The sequence below is a fragment of the Monodelphis domestica genome, chromosome 4 (assembly GCF_027887165.1).
Source record: "Monodelphis domestica isolate mMonDom1 chromosome 4, mMonDom1.pri, whole genome shotgun sequence".
NCBI lineage: Eukaryota > Metazoa > Chordata > Mammalia > Didelphimorphia > Didelphidae > Monodelphis > Monodelphis domestica.
Genome location: NC_077230.1, coordinates 397,215,278 through 397,230,219, shown reverse-complemented (window position 1 = coordinate 397,230,219; position 14,942 = coordinate 397,215,278). Strand labels below are relative to the sequence as shown.

The 14,942-nt window shown below is 48.1% G+C and overlaps 1 protein-coding gene across 3 annotated transcripts in view; it reads right to left on the bottom strand.

Annotated features, from left to right (window-relative positions):
- Positions 1–14,942, bottom strand: part of DHRS3 (dehydrogenase/reductase 3) — a 79,670-nt gene that overhangs the window by 37,843 nt on the left and 26,885 nt on the right. Inside the window, exon 1 of one of the 3 annotated variants that reach the window (XM_056795755.1) lies at positions 7,629–10,846. The exons of 1 other annotated variant lie outside the window; for it this stretch is intronic. In XM_056795755.1, coding sequence (XP_056651733.1) covers positions 7,629–7,823 — 195 coding nt within the window. In that variant the 5' untranslated portion in view covers positions 7,824–10,846. Of the gene's footprint in view, positions 1–7,628; positions 10,847–14,942 lie in introns of those variants that run through there. One more of the 3 variants, XM_056795757.1, reaches the window with a different exon arrangement.

Genomic DNA, 14,942 nt, shown 5'->3' with positions numbered 1-14,942 from the left:
GGGATAATAATAGCTAATGGAGTAGCTAGTGGATAGCAATACCTAAAGGTGGCAGTGGATAGAGTGCAAGGCTTGGAGTCAGGAAGACTTGTCTTCCTGAGTTTAAATTTGGCTTCAGACACTTATTAGTTGTGGGACAACTAGTGGGTGAGTCATTGACCCTGTTGGCCTCAGTTTCCTCATCTGTAAAATGAACTGGAAAAGGAAATGGTAAACTATTATGGTATTTTTGCCAAGAAAACCTCAAATGAGATCAAGAAGAGTCAGACATGACTGAAATGACTGAACAACAGTACGTTGTAGCACCCCCGTCCAAACATCGCCACTGTCCAGCCTCCCCTTGAAGACCCCAGTGACAGGGTGAGTTTTTCTCTACATTCTAGTCCATGTCGGTTGGCATTTTGGTAGACTCTATCTAAAGAGGTCTCTGAGTCTACCATTCAAAAGTGAACAAAGACTATATCTTTGGTTGGGCTTCCCAAACCTTAATGAGTAACATGAGATGGCATCTAAGGTCCCTTACCCATTATAGCTGAAAAATTTTCTGATCCATTGTGGCGCTAATATTCCATTCTTGGATAGCAACCAATTTAGAGTGTAACATAGTGGTTTAAGTCTTGGACTTGGTCTCAGAAAGATCTGGGGTCAAATCTAATCTCTGACACTTGGTACTTTGGGCAACCAAGGCGCTCAACCTTCCAAGCCTCAGGTAATATTTTAAGATTTAAATACTAAATTATAGACTGCAAATTCTACTAGTAGGAGGAGTTCCCACACGGACTAATAATTGTCATATATTTCAGATTATTCTCTAAGTTAATTACTTCAAGCTATAATGAACTAGGGAGCAGCTGGGTAGCTCAGTGGATTGAGAGTCAGGCCTAGAGATGGGAGGTCTTAGGTTCAAATCTGGCCTCAGACACTTCCCAGCTGTGTGACCCTGGGCAAGTCACTTGACCCCCATTGCCTAGCCCTTACCATTCTCCTGCCTTGGAATCAATACACAGTATTGATTTCAAGATGGAAGTTAAGGGTTAAAAAAAAAGATATAATGAACTTGGGACAGCAAAGTGGCTCAGAAGACAGGTCTGGAGATGGGAGGTCCTGGGTTCAAATCGGACCTCAGATACTTCCTAGATCTGTGACCTTGGGGAAGTCACAACCTAAATTTCATAGTCCTTTCTGCTCTTTTGCTTTGGAATCAATACTTAGTGTTAATTCTAAGACAGAAGGTAAAGGTTTTAAAAAAGATACATAATGAGCTAAAAAGGGAGGGTGCTTAGGGAAGGGTGATTAAATTGGTAAAATAAGATAGAAGGGCTTCTGAATGTAGACCACCTCTGAAGACAGATAAAGGCAAAGACAGGATCTGTGTCTAAGTAACTATAAAAGGCTTGTGTGGAGTGAATTTAGCCATCAAATAGCTCAGAAAAGGAAGCTGGGCAGTTTCAAGAGAAATAATAGAAAATAATTCTTTACATAGTATTTATGGAAAGTCTTCACTGAAGACTAGATGGGAAATAGGAATAGAATCAAAACTAATCTTCAGTGAATTTGGGGTATGCAGATATGTAATTAAGGGATTTTTAGAATCAGCTGGGGCCAGTCAATATTTTGGTGTTACATCTATTCACTCATTCAACAAACATCAATTAAGCAACTGCTATTTGCAAGGCAAAATGTTAGGCTAGGGAAGACAAAGGCAAAAATGAACTCATCTCTGCCCCTATGGAGATTACATTCTGTTGTTGCAGTAAGCAACACATCCATAGATAAGAATATGTAAAAGAGATACCAAGTGAGTATAAAGTTGTGTGTGTGTAGGTAGGAATACTAACAACTTGGTGGATCTGGAAAGGTTCCAAGTAGGAGATATTCACTGAGCTATGCTTTGGAGGAAGCTACGGGTTCTAAAAGGTAGAAGTAGAGGGCATATGGGCCTAGGTTTGGCTTGGAATATCATAGGACTACCCATGCTTTCATAGAAAATCTCTCTTGGTGCTTCTGTCAAAAACAAAAATACTGGGGGGCAGCTGGGTGGCTCAGTGTATTGAGAGTCAGGCCTAGAGATGGGAGGTGCTCAAATCTGGCCTCAGACACTTCCCAGCTGTGTGACCCTGAGCAAGTCACTTAACCCCCATTGCCTAGCCCTTACCACTCTTCTGCCTTGGAACCATACACAGTTGACTCTAAGATGGAAGGTAAGTGTTTTAAAAAAAACCCCATAAAACACTTAGCTAATTTCCATCTTCTATTAGCCTTTCGATAATGTGGCTTTTTTTTTTTAAAGGTTCTACACTGTGGATCAAAGTACTAGATCCTGTCCCTCCCTTAACAGAGGGGCAAAAAGAAACTGCTTCTTTTGAAACAATTTCTTTTGTTTTGAACACCACTGGGTTTCCAGTCTCCCACTTTACTACCAGACTCACAGAAAGCAACTCTACACTTGCTCTTCTTCTTCACTACCCTCTGACGCTTCCATTCCTTATAATCTGACTTCCATCTCCACAACACTATTCAAAAAGCTCTCTTTCCCTAGTCTCAAATGGCCTCTTTGTTGCTAAATCCAACATTTAGCAATATTTACAAAGTAAATTCAATATTTAGCAAGGCAAACAAGGACCCCAAAGTCATCAAAATGCTCTAAATTTAGTATTTAGCTATGTGTGTGTACATATATATATATATATATATATATATATATATATATATATTTTCTTTTTCTCCTTTTTCTGTCTTCATTCTTCTTGACCTTTCTGGGATACCTGATCAGACGAGACCACATGGCTCACCTCATCCTCCTCACTACTCTCTTCTCCTGTGGTTACTTCTCTGACTTCCTGATCCTATAACATGCATGTACCCCAATATGCATTCCTTCCCCATTCTGTCCTCTAGTCTTCTTTCTGGATGGTATTTCCCTTGGTGAGCTTATCTGTCCCCTGTGGTTTCCCTCATCAGTTCTAGAACAGACAATGCACAAATCTATCTCCCCAGGCACAAAGTGACCCTTGAATTCCAGTGTTGTGTTTCCAAAACCTATAAGTCCTGCCAGGACAACACAACAAATGAAAAACTTCCCTGAAATATTGACCAAAGACACCGTCCAAACAACCTCCCTCCAATTGGACTGGGGATGGAGGAGAGGACAGGCTTGGTGATCCACCTACAGAGGACAAAGGAATGGAGGACACAAGCAGCAGTGTGGTACCAGTGGAAAGGATACTCTGATTCTGATCCCACAAGACCTAGATTCGAATCTCATCTCTGACAGTAACTAAGGCCTTAGGCAAGTCACTTGAGTGGACAGTGAACCTGAAGATCTTCTCATCCCAAGGCTCTCATCTGAGACTTTAAGACTGTGTGTTTGGTCTACCCACAGGCAATTCAGTGGGTCAGGGAAAACTCACTGCTATGGATGGGAATGTGATATTGTAATGGAGATGGTGAACTTGAACCCTTAACTTTGTAACTCTCAAATTCATTTCTCATGGGACATGGTATCTTACAAATGTGTGTGTGTGTGTGTGTGTGTGTGTGTGTGTGTGTGTGTTTCATCAGGGATTCTATCTTAATCTAAACTTTGTATCCTTCTCTTCCTCCCCATCCTGATTCAATTCAAGAAATATCTATGTACCAAGCCCGTGCCCAGCACTGGCAACACTAAGAAAAAAGATACAATCCTTGCCATCAAAGAACTCACATTCAAGCATTCATTCAGCTGCGGAACTGTACTTACGTAAGTAAATACAAAGTATGTACAAAGTAATTTAAAATAATTTAAAGAGTAATGACACGCTTCCTTAACATCGTGCTTCACACCCTTGTGGGATGAAGAGGAATGGAATTCCCAAATCTCTTTGAAGGGCCAGTTTGGGAAAGAATGCTATGAGGCAGTACTGTAACATCTCACTCTATAAATAAAATGTTATCAGTTGCACAAATGTAACTCCTGACCCCAATTCTCCTGTCAGCCACATGGAACGCATTTCTGAGTCTGGCTGCCCTTTCTTTCCTTGATGAAATGCTAGCTCCAGGGACCCAAAGCACTGGGACCAGAATGCAATGTGTCCCCTACCTTCTCTCAGGGTTTGAAATGATGATCAAGTGTTGGATGTTCTCATCTTGGATTGCTCAAGCTGCTTACCCAATGCCGGGCCAAAGGTTTGATTGGCTACAGCAAACACTTCCATCTGGTCTCCTGGATTTTCCAAACAAACCATACTTCTTCCTCTTCTCTGAGTGACTCGTGCTAAGGTCATGTCAACCCCAAAAGGTTGATGGATGGAAAGGTCAGTTGGAAATCTCAATTCCTTGGCCAAGAACGGGAGTGCTTCTGGAGTGTTCGTTGCCAGGAGGGAATGCCAGCTAGATTTCACTTGGATTACCTAACCATTGTTCACCCCTGCCTTAGTTAATCAGTTTGACCTAACAGCTAACTTGTACTCTGGGAAAGGCACTGAGGAGAAAAAGTCAGAAGAGGGACAAGCACAAACTCTGCCCTCAAAGAGTTTATAATCAAAGGAGGAGAGAGGCAAGCATATAGCCAGCTAATACAAGGGAGAGTGTAAGAAGTACAGAGGAGAGATCCAGGTAAAACTCTTGAGCCTTTTCAGGCCAGAGAGATTACTTTCCATTATAGCAGTTTCTTCCAGATTAAAACATTTAAATTTGGTTCTTCCCTTTCTTAAAATTCAGATGCACATTCTGGGACACCTGTCCACACCATTTGGAATCAATCCCACTTGGCCTCAATGGCCAACTGGGTTTTTAAAAAAGAGAGATAATAGATATAAGAGCTTTGCAAGCCTTAAGATCCTATATACCTTCATAACATCTCTTGGAGATGTCGGCTACTGTTGATCACTCCCAACTTTGCATCATGCACACAACTGGCATCATTCCTATTATTTTCTGGATTTGGACCCAGAGTGCAGGCTGGATAGGCTCTCTTATGCTGATCCATTCCCCCCAAATCTCAACGTGCCCAAGGAAGAAGGCTTCTCATTTGCAATCTGTGGTTAAACATCGCCTCCTACCTAAAGTAAACTGCAGGGCTGCAAGGGGGCTGCAAGGAGAGTTCTCTTGTAAGATCACCCCAAACCACATGCACTCTTCAGCCCTAAAGGAACAAACAGATGACTCTTTCAAACAGGTATCCCCAATAGTGCACAGTTAACTCTTTTTGTGACCTTTCTCCATGCCTTCTACAAGCATACCTCTTCATTCTCATGAACTCACGAGGCCCTAAAATACTTATGCGAGACGTGGCCAGGAGGCAACTTATGACACTGGCCAAAGTGGAATGGCTTGGAGATCAACTTGGGAAAGTCAGTAGCCCTTCCAAATTTTCTGTGTCATGGGAGTAGCAGAAAAGGCACCAATTTAGCCTTAATCTGGACCCAACTCTCTCTAGCAAGTAAGATGTAATAGGAGAGGATCCTTGTTTCTGCTTTTATTGGATCTAACGACAGTAGCCAATGAGGCGATGTAAGCCAGAGGCAGTCCATTGAAGTAATTTGTGCAAAGAGCTTTATAAATATGGGGTGTTGTTATAGTATTGTTATTATTGTTGTTATCAACTCTCACAGTTCCTCTGAACTCTGTGAGCTAAAGATGGCAAGAATGACCTCAAGTCTACTGGACGGAGGACCACAGGATCCAACCTAGCCTTGGCAGAAGCTGGAGGTTGGGAGGTTGCTGAATGAATCACAGAGAGCCTAAGTAAGTTTCCCCATCTTATCTTTCTGGTCGTCTCAGTTCAATTCTATATAGGGTTTGTTTATTATCAGTCAAATTTCTGCAGGCTGACCCAAAGGGCTCTGTGTGCCCATTGCAACCAATCAGGCAGGAGATTGTTAAAAAGATCCAGCCCCTGTGCCAGCTGCATGATTCAGAAAAAAGTCTCTCAAGGGGGATGCTGACAAGTAAAAAAAAAATGACAGCTACTGTGCAACCCTCTGGACCTACAAAGTATAAGCAGGCTGCCCCAAAGTCTGCCTCTCCTCTGCCTAGCTCTACCCAGGCTCCTGTCTGCCAAGTGTTTGGGGATCTTTAAAATGAACGCACCTTTCCAAGGAAGTCAAGCTGCTGAGAACAGTTCACACTTTTGAATGTTCAATGTTGTTCAACCAGGGGTTAAAAACACTCCAGGCTATCACCTTCCCCCCCTCCCCACCATCCCACATCCAAGGGCAAGGCAAAGCAGCTGCCCAAACCACCCAAGGAGAGGCGGGAAGCAAGGGGAGCAGGAGCCACAGAAAGCCCACTAGGGGCCAGACACTGTGACCAATGGGGCAGGCCAGTGAAGAGTTAATGAACAAATGATCTGCTCTCTCCCTGATCATTCAGGCTCCAAAGTTCAGTTCCTGGTCCCAAGCAACCTCTAAGGAATTGTAAATCTCACTGCAGTGTTTAACAAAACAAAAGCAACCTGAAATTACATGCAGGTTTGGTTTTATACAGTACATATTTACTTAATCCCCAAGGTATGCGGCTCCATGTCATGTCAGTTGACTTTGTTGGCCTTCCCCCTCTACCCCCCCTTTACTCACAACAGTTTAAGTTCCAAACTAAATCCATGTTTTTTGTTCCTTCAGTTCACATGGTTTAAGTAGAATTTTTCAGACTGCTCTTCTCACTGGGTGAGTCACCCCCAGCCCCCCCCCCCAAAAAAAAAACCAAGAAGAGGGCAAGCCCACCAATGCGGGAGATCACACCAAAGAATGGAGATTCCTACTTCTTGGCCCTTCCACAGAGCTACCTTCCCACTTAATTGGGCAGGAGAAGGGAATTCTGATTGTGAATATTTTTTTTAAGAGACAGAAGGGCTGAGAAATCTCTCTCTCTCTCTCTCTCTCTCTCTCTCTCTCTCTCTCTCACACACACACACACACACACACACAGACACACACAGATACACAGACACACACACCACACCACACACACACACCCCTATTGCCGGATTCCCAGTTGCTCTGACCTCCCTGGACATGGCTGGGTGCCCGGACCATCCAGGAGAACAGAGCAGAAGGCGCCCACAGTTGCCACACAGCCTCCCCCGCCTTCATCGGAGAGTTCACATCTCCTGGCGCTCAGGTTGGGGCTTGGAATGGAGCCGCCAAGGAAAATTGAAAAGTGCCAACTTGTGAGAAGCTTCTTAGACGCTCAACCACGCACACGCCCTACAATAATCACCCCAGCTGCAGCAAAGGGGGAAAAGGAAGGGGGTGGGGTGGGGGAGAGGGACGAGAGAAAGAATACCTGGGGGGGGGGAGAGGATGTGGGAGGGGGTTGGATCTAGGAAGTTTCAGGGTGGGGGAGCAGCCCACTCAAGGCCACAGAAGCGAGCAGACAGCTCCGGACCTGCCAGACGGTTCCAATCCCAGGGGAAATTTACAAGGTGAAATTGACTAGGTCAGCGTTAATATTTTCGGGGGAGCGTGGAGAGCTGATGACTCCCCCAAAACAGGAGAAAGAGGGAGACTTTAGCTGCAGTAGCAGGTGCGAAATCCTCTCTCTCCCCTTTCTGTTCCCCAGCCTCTACCCTAAAATTCTCCCGAACCCTCCGTCAGCGTCCCCAGTCCAGCCCCTGAACCTTCTCCGCCACCCGGGCGGCCCGCGCTCACCTTTCTCGCTCCGCGTTCGGCGAACTCCCGAGCGAGGTGGCGCCCGATGCCTCTTCCCCCGCCGGTGATGAGGACGCTCTCCCGGGACAGGTCCCGCAGCTTGGCGGGCAGCACCAGACACACTGCCGCTTTCACCACCAAATAGATCAGCTGCAGCGGGAACACCAGCAGCGCGCCCAGCCATTTCCAAACCATCCTCCGAGGGGGTGAGGGGGCGTTGGCGGGGGTGGGGGGAATACCCCCAGTGCAAAACCACACACCCGCAATCCAAAAGCAAAAAGAGAAGCAAGTAAGAAATAAGGCGGGTGGGGGGCGGTGGAGGGGGGGAAGAATCCCACCTGGTCCCCTCAAAAATGCAAAGTAGCGGGCGTGGGGGGCAAAAAGATACTCCTGCTTAGGTAGGGAAAGGGCGCTTCAGAAAGTTGGGACAGCAGGAGGGGGGTGGGTGGGAGGCGGGGAGCGGGAGGTGGAAACGTTGAAGGCAAGAAGCTTCTTGCCTCAGCTGTCGTTTCCGTTGGGGATTTCTCAGGTAATGTTTACTGGCTGACAGATATGGAGAGTTTAAGGGGGGGGGGGGGAAGCACCAACCACACGCGCGCACGCAGCCACAGCCTCGCAAGTCTCAAAGTGCAAGACTTAAAAAGAAAACAAAAACAAAAAAACAACCCCAAACCAAAACAAACAAAAAGCAGAATCCAACCCCCTCAAAGGGAAGTGGGGGGGGGGTGAAAAAGTGGCTGAGGTTTCACCCAATTTCAGCCAGCGAACACCTCCCGACTCATTGCTATTCTTACGCGCAGGAAATTGCTTAAATGAGATCTGACTGCCAGCACTTTGCAGGAGAAGTGGGGGGTCCTGGTGTCAGTTTCTCTACGTGCGTCGCTCACTCCCCCTCGCTCTCTCTCTGGCTCCCGGGGGCTAGCCTAGCAGAGGGGCTGCTGCCGCTGGATTCAGCCTCCCTCCCTTGCCCCACGCTCGCTCTCTCTTCCTGGAGCATTTATTGCTGTCTTTTTTTTTTCCGCCCCCAACTTGGAGTCCCCGAGTTCCGAAAGCGAACAAGATGCACCCCCTGTCAGCCCTGCCTCGCAGGCAGTCTCTCCATTCCCTCTTTCCCCGGCTGCACAGATGGAGGTTTTTTTTTTTTATACCCCATTAAGTCTGATTGACAGTTAAAGTGTTCGGGAGATTTCACTACTGTTTCTGTGAGTGGCTGACTGTGGTCTCCCCTCCCCCTCCCCCATCAGCTTGGCCCGCGCTATCTCGGGGCGCGCGCTCTTGTGCACCCGCGCGCGCGCGCACCTACACTCACACGTACACGCACACACGCACACACTCACTCTCACTCTCACTCTCCGGGCGTAGCGTCTGCAAGCCCGGACTTGCTGTCTGTGCATGCCCCTTTGGACTCGCCGCTGTAACTCGAGCACGCTGTAACTGAGAGCTGGGGCCAGCCCCTCTCGCTCCTAAGACCTTCCTCCAATCCTGGGGAGTCGGTTACCGAAGCCGGGGCGAAAGGTTACGCACCCACAAAGACACCACCCCAAGTGTGGAGCAGGAGCCCGGGCTTCCTCGGAGGCGCTTCGGCCTCCCCGTCGGCCCGCCAGGTTTATCCCAGGTCGTCCAGGCGGAGCATTAGAGATTTCGAGCTGGGAGGGAAAATTGGAGGTCCGGGAGCCGCCTCCCGACACTTAGGACGAGCTAGCACCACCTCGGAGCCCTCCAGAAAAGACTAGAATTTCGCCACGTCTGCATTGGCCCTGGCCATGCTCTTCCCTAGGTCTGACTCAACTCCCTCATGCTGCCGACTTTGCCCCTCCACTGGTCTCTTGGGCAGTTTCAAGGGAAGTCCGAACCGAAGCTCAGCTCAGCTCCCTGGCAAGTTACTCTCTGGGCCTCAGGATCCCCTTTTGGTAAAATGACGGAGTTGGACAGCCTCTAAGATCTGTTTCGGCTCTAAATTCTGGGATCCTGGGTCGCTGCCCCAGAGTTCCCGCCTCTCCCCGCCCCCACCCCCATTCCGATGAACTGGGCTCCTAGTCCTTCTCTGTGCCCCCATGGGCTCATTTCATCACGGCACCAGACCCTTAATAACACATGCTAGTGCATTGAAAACCGGGTTCTCCACGAGTCTGGCTTCCTCTGCCCAGATCTCCTGTGCCCTCTCACCACCCCCAATAACGGCTCTTCTGGCCTGGAGGAGGGCTTTAGGAGGAAGTCGAGGGAGGTGACTCCCTTGGAGACAGACAGCCTTGGTTTATAAAAGCTGCCGTGGGACCGCTTCACTGGACTCCTCTTGGAAGGGTCTACCCTGCAAAGGGAGATCGGGGTTGGGGAGAGAGCGGGACCAAAGCCTTGCTGTTCCGAGTGTCATCATCCTATGCTTCCCCAAAGCCCGCGGGCAGGAAGAGCCATGGGATGGGGAAGGCCCGGGCTCCAGAAGTTCAAAGGATTTGAATTCAGATCGCCCCACCATTGGCGATCCTACAACCCTACCAGCCAAGCTCCTAAACAGGTTCTGAACCTTTGAGCCTTTGACGGGCTGATGAAGTCGGCGGACCCTTAAGTGCATTAAACAGAACACATACAATGACAAAGGAAACCAGTTATGCTGAAATAATTATCCCCAAATGTCTTTGAATAAATATAAATGCCAGTAATTTTTGTAGAGGCAGCCCGATAGAACAGAAAGAAGCCCCGAGAGGACAGCAGGCTTAAGGCTAAAGGAACCTTAGAAGTCTTCCAGCCCCCCTCATTTTAAAGAGGAAGAAGCCAAGCCCCGGAGAGGGAGTTCACTAGGCCTTGGTCCCGTGGGTAGCCCCCACCTAGGGCTCTTTCTACTTCCCTGCCCTCTTCAGTGCAATTCCAGCATCGCTACTTACCCCCGTGGGTGACTTCGGCCAGTCCTGCAGTCCTCTGGCTCTCAGATTTGCCCTCTACAAGTTGGGTGGTTGGCTGGACTGGAGGCTTGAAAGCCCAGGACAGGCTTCTAACAATGAGAGCTGGCCCCAGGGCAATGAGCTGCCTCCGGAGGGCCTGGGTTCTGGATTCCCTGTCCTTCCACTTGAACACGACTCTACGAGGTGGCCCACTCTGTTTCAGGTTTGGACACCCAGGTCTCTTCTGAGGAATAAACTTCTCCATGGCTCTTTCTACTCCAAAAGGAAGACCACATTTGGAAAGTTGGCTCTTTCCTGTTTTTCCAGGGTGTTGGGCAACAGGGCAGCACAGTGGACAGAGTGCTGGGTCTGAAGACAGGAACACTCGGCTTCTGTAGTCGAAATTTGGCCTCGCTCTCTTCCTAGCTGTGAAAACCTGGGCAAGTCACTTCACCCTGTTTGCCTCAGTTTCCTCATATGTAAAATGAACCAGAGTAGGAATGGGGCAAACCACTGGTATTTTGCCAAGAAAACCCCAAACAGGGGGTAGCTGGGTAGCTCAGTGTATTGATAACCAGGCCTAGAGACAGGAGGTCCTGGGTTCAAATCTGGTCTCAGACACTTCCCAGCTGTGTGACCCTGGGCAAGTCACTTGACCCCCATTGCCTAGCCCTCACCACTCTTCTGCCTTGGAGCCAATACACAGTATTGACTCCAAGACAGAAGGTAAGGGTTTAAAAACAAGGAAAAAAGAAAACCCCAAACGGGGTGACCAAAATGGCTGAAACAACATCGACAATAAGGTATCTGCTGGGATACAGGGAAAAGCGAGGAAGGGCAGGGCATGTGCCTAAAGGAGCCTCAGAGTGAGGCTGCACCTCTACCTCCCTGAGGAAGACGGGCCCTGGGCTTGGCAAACCTAATGGAAGATGCGGCATGTAGGGCTCCATTGCCTGGGTCACCCCCCCCCCCCCCAGGGCAGGAGCACCAGATGCAAAGCCTTCCCCTCCTCCTAGAGCCCCTGGGGCTGGCCGGCTGGCACACTGGAGTTAGAAACGTTCAGACCAGATTCCAAGCCAGCGCCTTCTCCAGTTCTTATATTAGGAAGCCGCCTAGTGGCGAGGACAGGAAACTGCTCTTTGGAGCGGCAGCCTTCAGGTGCCAAGGTGGGGCCCTCCTGGCCTCCCTACAGCCAGCCTAGGGCCTGGGAGAATCAGAGAGGGGATCTTTGAGGCGGGTCCTCATTTGACAATCCAGAACGAGAGCCAGAGGAGGAAGTGACTCTCCGGCTCTCACGGGAAGGAAGAAGGGGCAGGGGCAGGACTCCAAGATCCCTCCCCGTCCCTTGACTATGCTTGAGGGCTTCGCATCCTGCCTTCCTGCCCATGCTGCTTCCGTCCTTCGAGGATCCCGGCTTGCTGAAAGGATATTTCTTGTCTTCTTCACCTTCAGCATTATTCCAAGAGGAAAAAGTTCTGGCCAGACCAGGAGGGGCTGTGGGGAGGGTGGCGTACCACAAGGCTGCAGCTCCAAAGTCGAGTCAACAAGCTCATTATGTGCCATGCACTGTGCTAAGAGCTGGGGAATCAAAGAAATGCAACAAGGGGCAGCTAGGTGACAGTGGATAGAGTGTCAGTCCTGGAGTCAGAAGGATCTTGTTCAAACCTGGCCTCAGACATTTCCTAGCGGGGAGACCTTGGACAAGTCACTCAACCTCAATTGCCTGTTCCTTACCCTTATGTCTTAGAGCTATTACTAAGACAGAAAGTAAGGAGAGAGAAAGAGAGACAGATAGGCAGAGGCAGAGAAAGGGGGAGAGAGAAAGTGGGAAGAGAGGGAGGGAGAGACACAGAGGGGGAGAGAGACAGAGACAGGGAAGAAGAGAGGGGGGAGAAGGAGAGGAGAGGGAGGGAGAGAGAGAAAGAGGGAGAGAAGGATGAGACAGAGACAGAGGGGAGAGAGAGACAGAGTCAGAGAAAGAGAAGAGAGGGAGGGAGAGAGGGGAGGGAGAGAGAGAAGTAGGAAGAGAGGGGGGAGAGGGTGGGAGGGAAGGAGAGAGAGAGGGGGAGAAGGGAAAGACAGAGACAGAGAGAGGGAGAGAGAGACAGAGGGATTAGAGACAGACAGACACAGACAGACAGAGACAGAGAGGGAAAGGGGGAGGAAGGAAGGAAGGAAAGCAACACTAATACCACCAAAAAGGAGCTCACAGTCCAATGAGAGAGAGCACATATAAACGACTATGTACAAACAAGGCTCCCTCTTTCTCCATTGTAATACTACAAAATGGTGCAGAGGGAAGAGCATTGAATTTGGAGTAGGATAATGTGGGTTCAAATCCTGACTCTGCCCATGATTACTTGTATTATTTTGGATAGTTTATCCTATCCAAGATCAGATGAAATGACGTATACATATATTATATATAATGATAAGCACTGGCTATTTTTAATCCTATAGACTAATGCTCTAGAATGCCACGGGATCATAGAACTAAGAGAGACCTCAGTCCTGGTATCTTGGCCCCAGTATCTAGTTCATCTTTCATTTTACACATGAGGAAAACAAGGCCTAGAAAGCTCATAGGATAATTAGTCCTAAGGGTAAGAAGGAACCTCAGAAGCTATCTAGTCCAAGTCCCTCATTCTACAGACAAATGAAGGAATTAAGTGACTTGCTCAAGGATACAGAGGTAGTAAATATCAGCAGGGAGGATTAGAACCCAGGTCCCATGACTTCAGAGCCAGGCTCTCTCTATCACTACATGGCACAGAGGATAGAATACCAGGCCTGGAGTCTAGAAGGCATCATCTCAATTCTGTTCAATTCTGGCCTCAGCAACTTACAGTGTGACTCTGGACAAGTCACTTTGCCCTGTTTGCCTCAGTTTTCTCATCTATAAAATGAGCTGGAGGAGGAAATGACAAACCATTCTGATATCTCTGCCAAGAAATGGGATCAGGAAGAGTGATATGACTAAAAAACGACTCCACAACAATACCTCTCTCTACTGTAACACATGGTATCCCATATGTCCATTTTCCTCTCATTTTGCAGAAATCAAATTTGTGGTTCAGACAAGGTATGAAGTTTGCCCAAAGCCACACAGCACACCGGGACAGAGCTAAGCTCTTAGGCAGAACCACAGGGTTGGAAGAGTCTCCATAGCCATCTAGTCTAACCCATACCTGAGCAAAAATTCCCACTTCACTACACCCCATCCTGTTTTGTTTCCTCTCTTAGCTCCTGTTTATGCCTGAGACTGCCAGAACATCCCTGGGAAAGAGAAGAAGTAACTTTAGGCTCCCTTTGATGTAGCTCATCTAGGCTGGATGATTTGAACTCATGGAGGGGAAGACGTTCTTCCATTCCCTCACTGCTCCTGGGTGACCTGAGGTCCCATGATCCCTGACGCCCCAGGGAGAGCTTCTACACGCAATCCTGCCTTGCTCCCTTTGCTGCAGAAAGCCTCCCTCTCCCCAGAGGACCATGGAGACACAAGCTCTTTGCCTTTGGTTTTAAGCGCCCCAATAGAGAATGAGTTAATGGTAAATTAAAGAAGGCTGAAAGGAAGCAGTGCCCGTCTTATTTACAGAAGGACTCCCATTAGACTGTGAGCTCACACCTTGGGAGGAGGGGCATATTTCATTGGGGGTTGTGGTGGCTTCTTTGTACCTCCAGCTAGTGAAGGCACTTAATAAGTGCTTATTGACTTGACTTTGGAGCTTCGGCCTTGTGGTGCTTTTCTGTCTCCTCCACACTGGTTACCCCCTGTTTGTATGTAGGGAGTAGGTAAAAAGACGAAAACTGAGGATAGATTTGGAATCATACATTTTTAGAGGTCCAATGTACAGATTTTACAGGAAATCAAGGCCCAGAGAAGCCATGACAACTTGTCCAATATTGTACAGCTGGGAAGCAGAAGAGCTCACACTGGAAGACAGACCCTCTCACTCTAAAGCTGTTAGTGTTGGGAGCAATCCAGCCTCCAGCTCCCAAGGGGGCCAGATTTATAGGACTCTGCTCATTTCTGGGCAAAATGTTTTAGGCAGGACATTGCCAAATTTGAGGATATGTGTAGAGAAGGGTCAGCCTGGATGGTGAAGGCCCCTGAGTCCATGTCATATGAAGGAACTGGGAATGTCTAGCCTGGAGAAGAGAAGGCTTGGGACAGGAGCCTTTCATGTAGAAGAGAACCCAGACTTGTTTAGGAGTGATGAGAGGAGCAGTGGGTCAGCTTTCCTGGAAACAATGCTGGATTTGGAGATGAGGGTTTGAATAAGAATGGTGTTGCCATTCACTAATTGTGTAAGTCCAGCCCCTCCTTCTGAGCTTTGGCTTCCTTCTCTGTAAAATGGGGTTAATAATACTTGTATTACCTGCCTTGCAGAGTTTGTTAGGAGAAAACAATAAAACAATAAACTTTAAAAGGCAATAT